Below are 13831 nucleotides of genomic sequence, written 5' to 3'. Positions count from 1 at the left end.
CGACATGTGGGATCTTCCCGGACCGGGGCACGAACCCGCGTCCCCTGCATTGGCAGGCGGATTCTTAATCACTGTGCCACGAGGGAAGCCTGATTTGCCTTTTCTTAAATCTCACATAACTGGATTCATACGGTATGTACTATTTGGGGCTGACTTCTTCTACTCAATCAATTCTTGCACGTGTCTTCAATGTGTTCCTTTGCACTGGCAAAAGCAGTATTTTATCGTATTCTATATCCCAGTTTGTCTACCTGTTCACCTGCTGATGGACATCTGAGATGTTTCCAGTTTGGGCCTCTTATGAATAAAGCTGTTAGGAACATTCTTGTACAAAGTAAAGTAATTATATGTTTTAAATTATGTTTTAGGTAGTGTTGGTTAACTAAGAGAGATGAACACATTAAAACAGCACTTCCATTCTTCCTTTCCTCTTTCCTCCCTCAGGTCTAATTTTTTCTTAGGATTATCATTGTTTTTACATTATCAAGTTTTAAAATTCATATTCATTCTGTTACTATGATTCCCAAAGATTTTTGCACGTATGTGGGTTTTTCTCACCCCTGGACCTTTACCACAGAGTCTCTGTTTCGGGGATCTGTGCTAGGTTCATCCCTTAATTATCTTGATATCACTTTTCAAGTGGTTGGATTGTGATGGGTCCTGTGTTCTCTGAGATCCTTCATGTTTGAAAATGTGTGCTGGTTGTCCTTATGCTCACAGAACAGCTTAGCTGTGCATAATATTCTTGGGTCCACCCTCCTCTCAGGACGATGCAAATGTGGATGATTTCAACTGGTTGTTCTGGAGAAGTCTAAAGACAGCCCCATTTCCCCCTTATTGTTAATTTGCATTTTCTGTCTGTAGGACTGAACAATGATTTCTTTAAGCTTAAGTTCAACTAGATTAATTAATTAAAGTTCCTAGGTAACGAGCGTTCTGCATTACCCTGGAGCTCAGATTGCTCTTCCAATGTATAGATTAAATTTTTCCTCAATTAGGTAAAATTTTCTTATGTTATGTCATGAATATATCTTCTGTTTTATTTGTTGGGTTCTCTATTTCAAGGATACTAATTATCCTTATGTTGTATCATCCTTGTCTTCCATAACTATTAGCTTCTCTCTAATAACTTCATCTCTTTATCTTTTTCATTAGCATTTTCTTCACCTCAAGCTTTTCCTCTATGTCATTAATTTTATTTTGAACATTATCTATTCTGTTTCTTAGAGTTTATAATTTATCTTTAGTTGCATGATGATGTGAGTTGGTGCCCAGTGTGTTCCTTTAGGTCTGTGATCTCCTAGGAGGTTGTGAGAAACTCCTTTATGTTCCTTAATTTTGTTTTCTTCTATGTATAGTTTTTCCATTCTCTCTCTTTCCTCTTTGCTTTTCTTTTTATTCATGCTCATACCTGCATAACTCTTCTCCAAGTGTCCTATTTGCTGTAATATACTGTAGATAAAATCTTGACTCTCCAATCCAAGATGAGTTTGATTTAACCTCTGAACTACAGTTTGAGGCCAATGTATTTCATTCTACTCTTGTACCCTGAGACAGACTGAAGCAGAGGAGGGAGTTTAGCTGACGAGATGGCGAACTCTGTTAAAATCCTTGGGCTCTGCTCTTTCTTTTAGGATTCTGTTAAATTTCTCATTCTAGAATCTACTCTACCTAATTGGAGGTAGATCTCCTTCCCACATGGAGATAACTCAACAGGCTTTGTATCATTTCTCCACTGTAGTCCCAGAATCTCTACCTTTTAAGGGATGCAGACCCTTTTTCACCCACTTCTCCATAGCAGTCATTTCCAAGATTCTGGTCAGAACAAGGAAAAGATCAGCATTTTAATCCAGTTTGTTTCTTTCCAGATTTGGAAATACCAATGAGCAACCTCAGGATTTTGGTGACTTGACAGTAGGCCTTCTGAAGCCCTGGTGGTCAGGGTTAGAGCTGAGCCAGGCTGCCCCTCTGCTGCACTCCAAAATCCTCCCCTTTTCTTGGACCAGGTTTTGAAGTTTATTGAATTACGTTATGCCACTGTGGTGGCTGACAGTGACTTTCAAAGGGGCTGGTTTTAAATTTTGTCCACTATTGTAGGTATTATGAGAGGACAGTTTAGTGAAACCTTAATGAAGTTGGATAATGCTCCCTGTCCAAAGTCCTGGGTTCATATTTTCTTGTTGACCACCAGTGATGCAAGACGGAGACATTTCATTCTCTCACTGGTTCAACTCAGAGTTCATGATAGGGTGCTCACAGTCAGCTGTGGACTGACAAGGGACCAGCATGCCCTTGAAGTGTCCCCCAAACATATCTTGTTGTCTAGGGAGGGGGCTATTACTTTAACCGTTTACATCTGTCACTAAAGACTTATCTCTTTCCGAATCTGGGCTCCCCAGAAATCAATATTCTAATTAGAAAACAGTAGCTAATCTGGCTAAATGCTAATAAATGAGAGTTGTGATTTATCTAGCAACAGGGGAACAGCTCAGCATTAAGAATTAAAAGGTCTGGAGAGGAGAGAGCTCTTTTTTTCCTTACTCTTCCCTTAGGCTGATTGGGTTCAGCTGTATGTTATAAATAACACTTTTAATTAATGGCTGTCTGTTTGAAAATCAGTCATCAGAACCATAACTTAGGAACGTTTACCTCTGAGATTCATTGCTCTACCCTATTTCTCAATGATAAGGATAAGAATCTGGTAATGTGAGTTAAAGCTGAACCTACCTACTCACAAATACCAAACCACATCATAGCCTACCAAGGCACTCTTCAGGCTTCACTATAATAGATGTAGATGTAAATAATCATTTCAACTGCAAGGAGAATTATTGATCATGAATAGAACCAAAATTGTTGTCTAAACCCTGCTGCACTCCAGTCATTTCATGGAGTTCCAGGAGAAAGTCAAAGTTAACCTCAAAGGAAGGAGTTTGCAATTAGTTGAATGGGGTCCTTCAGTAATCTCTAACGGATTCATTTTTTTCTACATTAAACAAATTAACTGGGTAGTTACCTTCCCTTTAACCTAACTGGACAGAGTCAAAGGGGAAAAATAGAAGTTGCTTGCACATCTTCAGTGTTTTCTTCTAGTAGTTTCTACTTCATCCAGTATTGCCTACTTACATGATACTTGCAGTAGGTCCCTGAAGTTGCCATATTTCTTCATGACACAAAGCAATTATTCAAATTCTCTCTACCATGTAGATAACCTTTTCTGGACCCCAGCCCCTCCAGACCTAGCTTTCATGTCATTTTCCCTATCCAGCCCACAACCGTCACCACACCCTCCACTCTAATAAAACTGATTACTCCTTCTGTTGGGACCCAACTCTCCCTGTACATCTTTCTGTATTAATATTGGTAACATTTACTCCTGCTTGATGAGTTTTAGACCATCTCTTTTCACAGAGAAGATCTTACTCTTACTCAGATGTGCAATGCCTGTATGCTTGTTGAATACACAACGGATTATTCAACAGCTATTGAGCACCTGCTCTTTGCCAATACTTGTTAGAAGTCAGAAAGGCATCGATTTTCATCTCTGTTCTCAATGTACTCACGACCCACTGGGGAGGATAGACTTTTTTAAAAACTAAACTCAGCAAGCCCAAGACAGGGGTCTGGGCAAGTGCTGGGGGTGGGCTGTTAATTAGCAAGGCCATGAACACATGGAAAAATCACCATATTTTAATATCTCTTCTATGGTTGTCATAATCCAAACACACCTGCTTCGATCATATGTTCTACCTTGCTTACTAATGTCTTTTCAGTGTAGTCTGAACCTATGCTTCTCAAACTAATGTGCACAAAAATCACCTGGGGATTTTGTTCAAAGGCGGCTCTGATTTAGTGGGTCTGGGGAGGCGCCTGAGATTCTGCATTTCCAGCCAGTTCCCGGGCATTCCACTGCCGCTGGTCCACAGACCACATGTTGAAGAGCAAGTCTATAACCATTGTCATGTCAACGTATAGACATTGTTAAAGTACCATCAGTTTTTGGAAGAACTCCCAATGCTCCCCACCTAGAAATTCTGACTGTAATTAAACATAATGAAAGCTACAACAAGAGAAGTAAGACTCAGCAGTGACCCCCAGGAAACTGACAGGATGCCTTGAAACTGTTTATTCCTGCCCCGTTTTACTGTCTAAACACGAAAGATTCCTGCACTTCAGGTCTGCTGCTACCAAATGACTGTGGTCTGAACGTGTAGCCAGGTTTTCCCAAATATTTGATTGCCATTCTTTGCTTAAGTCTCCCTTATATTTAAACTATAATACCCCAGGCCCTTTATGTATTATAATACCCCAGGCCCTTTATGTATTATAACAAAATTATGCAACTTTAATCACCTTAAGCAGTCATAAAGAAAATACTTCTGTAATGCAACTTCTTAAAAAACAGACTCTGCAAGGCACCCATGGGAATCTAATTTCTTATTAATTCTTAATGGTTCCTATGACAGCATCTGCTTACTTTTTCAATTTATTAGAGTCTGCCACTCATCCTCAAAGTCAAAACTCGTTAGACCATGAGACTCTGGGCCCCCACTCTAACATCTTCTGTCATTTGTCAGCTTTTAACTCTCCTTCTTTCGAGACAAGATCCCTACTTGAGCTGTCTTCTTTTGCAGGTCTTCTTCCTCTCTTCCTCACACATTCTCCAGCTCTATTCCAACCAGACCAAGGGTCCTGTGTGTATCTTCTCCCAAGCACGTGAGAAAACATGACAACTCTTCCTGCCTGCTTTTCAACACCACCTTACGACAATCATACGCTATGTAACAGGGAGTCTCGGTTATTTGGTTTCCCCTCACCCTCTCATCATCACATCACTTTCCCTGACAAATAACAGTGAACTGAACAGAAGTGGAACTGTTTTCATCATGCAGGAATACAGAAGGCACTGGAAACCTTAACTTGCCCAGTGTCAGAGTCTGGAGAGGACTCTTCTAAATGACCTTGACCCCTTCTCACCTCTCATGGTCTCATTTAGATTAACGCCAAGGATGATGAAGGCGTCATCGCTGGATGCTGGGACAACGTCTATGCCTATGGCATCCCCCCATCAGCCTGGACTGGAAGTGTTGACATCCTGTTGGAATACAGGAGTTCTGAGAATCCAGTCCGCTATGGTCAGTGCTGGGTTTTTGCTGGTGTCTTTAACACATGTAAGTATCCAGTTGAGTAATATATTTTTAATGCAAAGGAAATTTCACCTTAAGACATCTTATCTATAACCTGGCAAAGCAACCTAGCAAGCTCTGTTGCACCTATAGAATTTGTGGGTGGCTATTCTGGGACGCAGCCAATACATAATTAAATTGTACTTTGCCAAATATGGTCCTAGTTTCTCTTTGACTGCCGAAGCTTTATAGAAAGAATGATGGACTATTTCCTACAGAATCCATCGTTCGGTACCCAGAGAAATGGAGCGTCTCCGGGGCCACGTAAGGATGTGAGGGAAAGGCTATGCCGTTTTATTTCTTAGTAATCCCCACATTTTAAAAGGCTCAATTAGCAAAATTTAAAATAATAAATAATAAGCTATGTACCGCTTGTTATTGAGCAGTTTTGTAAATATGCTTATTTGCTTACTGTTTATCACTGAGAATTTTCTAAACATACCCACTTAGTTTTTACTCCAGCTATGGAAGGGACTGTGGCAGGTGGGTTCATCTTCATTCTTGTATGTGAGTCTCAATGCCCCTGAGCAATTAGATACCAGAACTTAATGAACAATCTGCACTCCCCAGCTTCCCCTTTTGCTTTTAATCCACCCAATATCCAATCCATAGAGGAAAACATATGGGAACGGAATTGTTCTCTTCAGCCTCATGCATCATTTTTCAATATGGCATTTGTCTGTCCCGGCCCAGACAATGTTATTGTTAATTCAGTGGGTATTTTTAAAAAACATTTATTTCATTATGTCTTCATCATTGGTAATGATTTTCATTAACACGCCATTTCTACAGCCCTGTAAAAAAAAAACAAAACATTAAGCGCAAGTCAAAGTGTCCTTCCTGCTGGCTCATTAATAAAGACTGTTTTACCCAGTTAGCATGTTTTTTAATCAGAAAAATCAAGGAGGATCTGGAGGCTGGAAGCCAGGATGAGACCATTTTTTAATAAATGATTATGAAGCCTGTCAGTTTCAGCTCAAAGTTCTGACCGTCTAAGAATTAGTCAGAGATCCAAGTGGAAAGAAATCATGAGTTTGGGTTGTGTGTTTTGTTTCTCCGTGGCGTCAAACTGGATAAGATTATTTTCTTAGCCGTTTGCGTATACCCAAGGGCTAAAGGAATATATATTTCCTGGGAGCAATGAACGGCATTGTAGCCAATGTGTCAGTGTCCTAGAAGGGCTGGTCTTTCAAGCTCCACATGGAAGCCTGAACTTCACGAAGGCCTACCAGTTGGAGGTAGGCCCCCCTCCCTCATGGTTCCCAAGTCAAGTCTAAGTACAGGTGCTCAGTAGAGGCAGCCTCTCTTATGAAATGATCCCAGGAAAAGAGAAAGGACTCCCCACGTCCTCCTGATGTCTGCAGTTTCACTCTCCCGGTGTAATTCCTTTAGGTTTAGAACCAGATAAAATAGTAAACACCTTCCATTCATGTATGCCTTTTGTATAAAAGCGTCCTCAAATCTCTTCCTGAACACCGGCTTTGGTGATAAGAAAAGGCAGAGGCCCAACGTGTGATGTCACCGTGAGGATAAACCTGAAAAGGACATTTGGAGGGAAGGAGGCACTGGTGTCCCCATGTCAGACTTCACCAATCTTAAAATTATGAGTTCGGCAGATCTGTAATCACATGAATTAGTGTTAAGCTAGAAATAGAACTAGAGCGCCAATCATTTCTTTGGTAAAACTGTAGCAAGTGTAGGGGCTGTAAATCATAGAGGAAGATGGAAGTGAGAGGCGGGTGGTGGCTGCCATCGGTGACGTTTGGGGTGTTAAGATTAAGTCATTGACATATACGCGCCACTATATATACAATAGATATCTAATACGGACCTGCTGTAGAGCACAGGGAACTCTGCTCAGTACTCTGTAATGACCTGTGTGGGAAAAGAATCTAGAAAAGAGTGGATACATGTATCTGTATAACTGATTCGCTTTGCTACACAGCAGAAACTAACACCTCATTGTAAACCAACTACACTCCAATAAAAATTAATTTAAAACAAGATTCAGTCATTTAATGAGGACCCTTGAGTCTCTACCAGATTCAAGTTTGGACTTCCAAGGGTGTTCTGTTGAAGGAGGTGGATGGTCTTTGGTTAAAAATGCTAAACAATTCTGAGAGGAAAAAAAAAAAAGGAAGGCAACTCATTAATCTTAAAAGTGTCAGCTGAATTATTTTCAATGAGCCCTGAGGTCTGGCGTCCTGGCAGCCAGGGAGGGCATTTGGATTAAGTTTAATTGATAGGTGCATATACGGCAAGAGATGCAACCAGGTAATTTATTATGTAATGATTAAAATGAATCTGTGCTGTCACCCTCCACCAAGTGTCACAAGAGCACGTTCCAGCCGGAAAGCAAACCGCACTGAGGGTCTGCTTGGTAAATTCCTAACTTCCTATTAGCTGAGGTTTTTAAATTTTATTTTCAGAAATTTTAGTCCATGAGCTGGACTAAAATAGTCCTACTTTGATGATCGTATGATTAGCAGCTAAACAACGGGAAGCCTGTTCCTGGGATCCCGTTCCCACTGGCTTCGGTTGGTGCCAACTGCAGTTTGTACGATCAGGCAGTGAGGCTTCTCTCTGCAGCCCTGATCCTTGACAACAGGCCCCCTTCCTCAGTGTGGGACGTTTGAGAACAACATGTCCATGTTGGTAAAGAGGAAGGTCCCTTCTGAGAGGGGATTGTTCACTCTGTATGTATCACATCTCGGTGATGTGCTTAGTTGTGGTCCATCTTTCTCTCCTGCAGTTTTGCGATGCCTCGGGATACCGGCGAGAGTCGTTACCAACTATTTCTCAGCCCATGATAACAATGCCAATTTGCAGTTGGACATCTTCCTGGAAGAAGATGGGAATGTGAACTCCAAACTCACCAAGGATTCAGTGTGGTGAGTTTGATTTACAAGGGCATTTGCTGATATCAAGTCGAAGTGACATACATTTACCAGGAGACAGAGTCGGTCTAATGTTTCTTTCTGTTCTATTTTAAGGAGTATTCGATACCATAGGCAGAAAAGTCTGATTGTCAGAGATTGTTTTTAGCTAATGAATGAGAAATGTTACTGAACAGGCAGTTTGGGCTTCGTATAATGGCGATCGATCATCCCATTACAACAGCAACCACTGGAAAAGGCCATGGTTTTAGTGGCCAGAACCTACACTAGTTCCTCTCTACCTTAGTGTATGACTATTATGGTGAATGGCAGAGACACCGGAGCCAAGCATTCTCTACTCTAAGAGTAAGATAGCCAACGTTTACTGAGCACTTACTGTGTACCAGTCTCTGCGTGAGCATGATCTTACCTAAGCTTTTTAAGTTTTATCAGGTGGGTGCTTATTAATATTCCATTTACAGATGAGGAAACTGAGGCACAGAGAGGTTAAAATAATTTTCTCAAGGTCATACATCTGGTAAGCTAAGAATAAAACCCAAGAGCATCTGACCCTAAACCACAACCCTTTTTTTTTTTTTTTGGCCTTTGCAATATAGGATTGCTCTTTGAAGGTAAAGATGTGGTTCCCCCGATCTGTGACCTCATCTTTCGTTCAGAGATAGAAGTGGAAATAAAACTGAAATTATTACCAAATACCAACCACACAGTTTTTTCACTGCCCTGAACAGCTATATCACGAGCTGGCTGCAGGGAGTTTAGGATTCCAAAGAAATTTCTTTTTTCCATTGGGACCCACTCAGTCCAAAACAATATTCTTGTTTTATTCTTGTCCAAAAGAGGGGGAAAAAAGTCCCGAGAATCCAAACGTAAAGGATATTTACAAAGGTCTATATGGGAGGGAAATTGCCAGGCATTGAGCTCAGTGGAATTTGGCTCAGTGGAACTAAAAATGTGTCTCCTAGAGTGGTTCTGTAGAAGCAGTAAAGCTAAAACACTGGCGGTGGTAAAAGCATCCAGATGGGGAGGGTAGGAAGGTATAAGCTCATTTAAAGAGAAATTAAAAGTTAGAAGTGTCTTAACTGCCCCATGTTGCAGGAATGGCGCACACTTGTAGGGGCAGAGTAGTAACTCAGCGGTGCCGGTGAACGCTCATTCGAGAATGGGGAGAGAAGGAAAGCGCTGAACTAGTAGCAAAGTGCTACTGTGAATAAAACACACTGCAGTCCATCTGAAGGGAAAGAGCTGAGCAATGACTAGCTAGCGGCTATAGCCAAGACAACGCCTCACCCCTGTAAACTGAAAGGCACATTGAAGCACCATTTAAGTTAAGCCCTTGGAATTACAGCACTGCAGCCCTGCATGTATGTGGAACGACAAAAACAGACGCAAATAGCCACCCCCTAAGCCTGCTGTGACAGCCCAGAAGGGCAAAATAAGGATTATTTGGCATCCTGCACTGCTCACCTCTTCTTTACACACCCCGCCGCCGCGCACACACACACACTCACACACTCACTCACTCAGTGCCCTTGAAGCCAGCTGCCGCTCAGAATTATTCCTCCCGATTCCTTGATCTGAAGGCCTCCCACCGTAAATCCCCACGGGCACCCCAGCAAATAACCTCGTGAGGCTGCCCCTCACCAAACTGCTACGGAAGTGTGCAGCTGACAAGACCTTGTTCTCGGTAACCCTTTCCTCCGTCAGCTCTCTGCTCCGAATTCCTTGCCCTGTTTCTATCACCCTTGTCCATTCGTTGTCTTCCCCACATATCCCATCACCCTGGGACCATGTTCCCTGGTCCGGGGCCCTGCTCCTCACAGCCAGACCACTGCCCCAGGCTCCTCGTCTTCCCTTTGCTTGGCTCACAGAGGGTGGCTGACGGTCTGACTAACTGAATGGGACACGCCAGACCGTGGAGCACAGGGATTAAAGGGCTCCGTCGGGTCTGGGGCATGCACCAAGCAGCTGTGTGACCTTGGGCAAGGCACAACCTCTCTGTGCCTCTCTTTCGTCCTCTAAAGTGGAGATGACAAAATTTCCGAGCATAACAGGTGCCTAATGACTGTTAGCTGCCCTTATTGTGTTCATTACTAGTCACACAGCTGGAATTTCTTGGAGGCAATATGTTGCCATCAACCTAAGCACCTTGAAGCAGTCGGAAGAAGAGGGGTGCCCGGTGTCCTAAGATGACTCTGCTATTTCTGTCACTTTGGGGCATTTTAAAAACAAAAGCAGAAACCTTGCCTCCTCAGTGCAAACACCAGTGAACCCTAGAAGTTACAGAGGTTCCAGAAAACCAAAAGTATTTCTAAGCCCCTCCCTGATTGAGGGGGCTGGTGGAGGCTGTCCCTGGACACGTCCACCAGTTTATGGTCACCACAGCCGCCCCTCACGTCAAGCTCTGGCTTGGGCAGTTGCTGGCTGTGTGACCTTGAGAAAACGGCTTTACCTCTCTGAGCTTCCTCATTAGTAGAATGAGGGTAAACTTAGTAGTTACCAATTAAATGGTAATGTAACGAGGCAATTTAAGGTGCTTCCCACAGTGCCAGGCCCAGAGGGAGTGCCCAGTTGGCCCCTGCTGATGAGATTAGTAATGACCACTGGTAAGAAATGGGGGCTACCTGAGCTGCAGGGTTGGCGAGCAGGGGTGGGGCTGGGGGCAGCAGAGGCTGAGGCGGGGCAGGGAGGGTTTGATCGGCATCAGCTGACCACCCAGAGGCCAGTGCAGCATGGCTGGCAACACGTGGCCCGACAAATTTCCCAGCGGGGGTCTCAGGAGCCTCACCCAAGCCCCCCAGCCTCACTTCCCTCCACAGGCTCCACTCAGACAAACTCTTGGTTGTACGTGGCCCCTGCCCCCCTCTTTCTAAAGGAAGCCACGAGAATGATTTCCTGGTTCTCTCTCCTGGGTCTCCACCATCTCTTTGACACTGAGGTCCTGATGGTACAGGATGTGGTAAATTAATTTGTCCAGTTGGGTCTTGGTGACCCACGGCATCCTCTTTTCCACGGCTCAGCTGGGTCCCGCGTCCCCAAAGCAGAAATAAGGCAGCACGAGGGTTCAGAGGGAGAGCTCAAGGATGCAGGCGAGGTGTGCTGTGCTCAGTGTGACCCAGAGCCGAGGGGGGTGAAGTCTGGATTTCACCCGGCGCTCTCACCCTTTCCCTTTACCACCGCAGACCATCCAGCGCCGACTGCTTACAGGCCTGCTTCCTGGTCCGCCACCTTAGGTCCCCGCATGTATTTCCTCTCCCAGAGAGCCTCACCTTGCCAGGGGCAGCAATTTTGCCCAGAGTGGACATGCTATTGACCCCGACAGAGGGAAGAGTGGGCTTCTTAGCGATTCAGGAGAGGGAGGGCCCGAGGAACCTTGGGAGGGCACAGCTGGGCAGCGGAATTGCACCTCGGGTTCCCACCTGAAATTCCAGGAGGGCCAACACAAGGTAACATACCCTGGAAGGAGCAACGTAAGCCTCCTGTCCCCAGCGTGCCGATGGGTTTGGAATTATGGGTAACCTCTGGGGGGTGGCATCCGTGAATCACGGTGGACAGTTTAATGAAGATGCCTGTGCAGTGTCCGGCTGCAGCCTAAACCGTGAACAGGGATATGGGGCTCACGATGGGCAGGAGTAAAGTGACCCTTCATCCACCTCCTGATAGAACTCAGCTTGGTCACCTCATCATACGACGGTCACACTGGAAATGGGAACAATTTTAGAAGAAAGGGATGGTGGTGCTTATTAGGGTCATGAAAGGTATTTCAGGAAAAGGCTCCTCTCCTTCTAAATGAAAGTGCTATCCTGTGTCCTACTGCTGGAGAGCATGTAGCCAGATCTGATGATTCTGGGTGGAAGATCTGTGTCCACCTCTTGACCTCCCTCCACCAGTATGCAACCCCCATGGGAGAAGCCTTGTCTGATGTATTTTACTTTTGTTTTGCCAACAGGGTGCAAGGCAAAGAGCAAGGACTTGATAAATGGAATTGGTTGGAAAAAATGTTAAATGCTTATTTAACAGATAATTATCATTTAATTCATTCAACAAACACTATTATACACTAATACTTCCAAATACCAGACACTAAGGATTCAGAAGGAAATTAAGTAGGTCTCTGCCCTTGAGGAGCTCCATCCAGTGTTCATGAGTGAAACAACCACACACGGTACACTCTATAAAAATATAAGGTGGGCTACAAGGTGAGCCAGGAGTCACGGAGACGAAGGGAAGGGGCTTCCGTCCTAAACCCAGGGGAGCAGGGGGAAGGCTGTTCACATGGTCAGCGGCCGTGGACTCAAAGCCGTTAACCCCCTGCAGTCTTCTGGCTGTGCTGTTCAAAGATGGAATGCCCAGGAAACGACCTTGGACCACAGATAAAACTCAGGGGTATAAGTCTACGGGGCTGAGATGAGACAACCAGAGGTCAGTCTGTTTCAAGGACCAGGCAGGAAGGAATGGAATTTCATGCAGAGTTATCCCATATTATTATGACTACAGTTGTTGAATATTGAAACTCACTCTCTCAAGATCCAGCCCCTAGTACTCCTTCTTGTACGACCTCAAGAACATCTAGCACTTTGTCCTCTTCCTGGAAGGGCTAGTGCCCCCCAAGGCTGTACATTCACAAGAGGCAGATGGAGTCAATACTCTTTGGGGATGGGGATGGGGGTGGGTCACTATTACCATCTATCACCACCTCTCCCGCTTCCCTACCCTCTGTCCGATCCCAGGTTCTGCCTCCTTTAAGACAACCCCCCCCCTCACTCTTAGTTTTAGAGGGTCTGACAGTCAACAATGTTCCAGAGTCCTTCTTGGCGCCAACAGCTTCCTAGACCCTGCCTCCTTCTGGTCCATCTTCTAGGCCTCTCCTTCGTGCGCCCCTTTCCATCCCGCTCACGTTCCCAGAGGAAGGTCTTCACCCCTGGACGATGGAGTTCCAAGTGGGGTGGGTGGGTAGAAACATGTGCTACTCGTGCCCTCAGGATGTGAAGAGAAGGGGCTGTGCACCTGTGTGCGCACCAAGGCCCATAAGCTGACCCTTCTGCTTCTCAGAGGCCAGCTGATTGGCCAGTCGGCAGATGTAGAAAATTGCCGAACTCAGAGTTTTAAGCATCTCATATGATATTAAAGATAATTGGAAAGATGATGAATGCTAAAACAATTAACAAGAGTCTTTCTTTCCTTTATTGCCTTTTCATTTCAAATGAAGTAAGTTTGATTAAACTGGCTTTCTCAATTTAATGTTTTAAAATAACTGTGAACTAGCAAATTTGTATTTATCAGTTTCAGCTCAAAGTTGGGACAATCTAAGAAATAGTCAGTGATCCAAGTGGAAAGAAATTACAGTTTTATTTTGTTTTTCCTTAGGATCTCACGGAAAAACACCAAATCAAGTCAAACTATTCTTACAATTTCTTTCCCTCCCTCTCTCTCCATGGCTCACGGCAATATGATCAGCTCTTCCACTGACGAGCTGAGTGACTTTGGGCAAGTTGCTTGATTTCTCTGAGCCTTAATTTTCTCATATGGCTTTGGATTTCATGAGGTATAGGGTCACCTTCAGCTCCAAAATTATTATTTTTTAAATAAATGTCACTGTTCTTCCAGCCAGGCCTTTCCTCCCACAGTTAGCGGGTTCTGTCATGTGCTCTGAGTGAAGATCTGCCTGCCTTCACAGGACCAGGCTGTGATCCACTCACCCACATGTAGGTGCTGCTTTGCAAACCGTCTTCATGTCAGCTCTCCAGGAAG

General features: G+C 44.2%; 1 protein-coding gene across 2 annotated transcripts in view; it reads left to right on the top strand.

Moving 5' to 3' along the window:
• The window catches only part of F13A1 (coagulation factor XIII A chain), a 152236-nt gene that overhangs the window by 84795 nt on the left and 53610 nt on the right, over positions 1-13831 (top strand). For both annotated transcript variants that reach the window (XM_079934613.1, XM_079934612.1), the window contains 2 exons: positions 4997-5171; positions 7939-8077. In XM_079934613.1, the coding sequence (XP_079790739.1) occupies positions 4997-5171; positions 7939-8077 (314 nt within the window). The remainder of the gene's footprint in view (positions 1-4996; positions 5172-7938; positions 8078-13831) is intronic.

This window comes from Stenella coeruleoalba (genome assembly GCF_951394435.1).
Source record: "Stenella coeruleoalba genome assembly, chromosome: 10".
Taxonomy (NCBI): Eukaryota; Metazoa; Chordata; class Mammalia; order Artiodactyla; family Delphinidae; genus Stenella; species Stenella coeruleoalba.
This window is presented reverse-complemented; position numbering and strand designations above follow the sequence as displayed.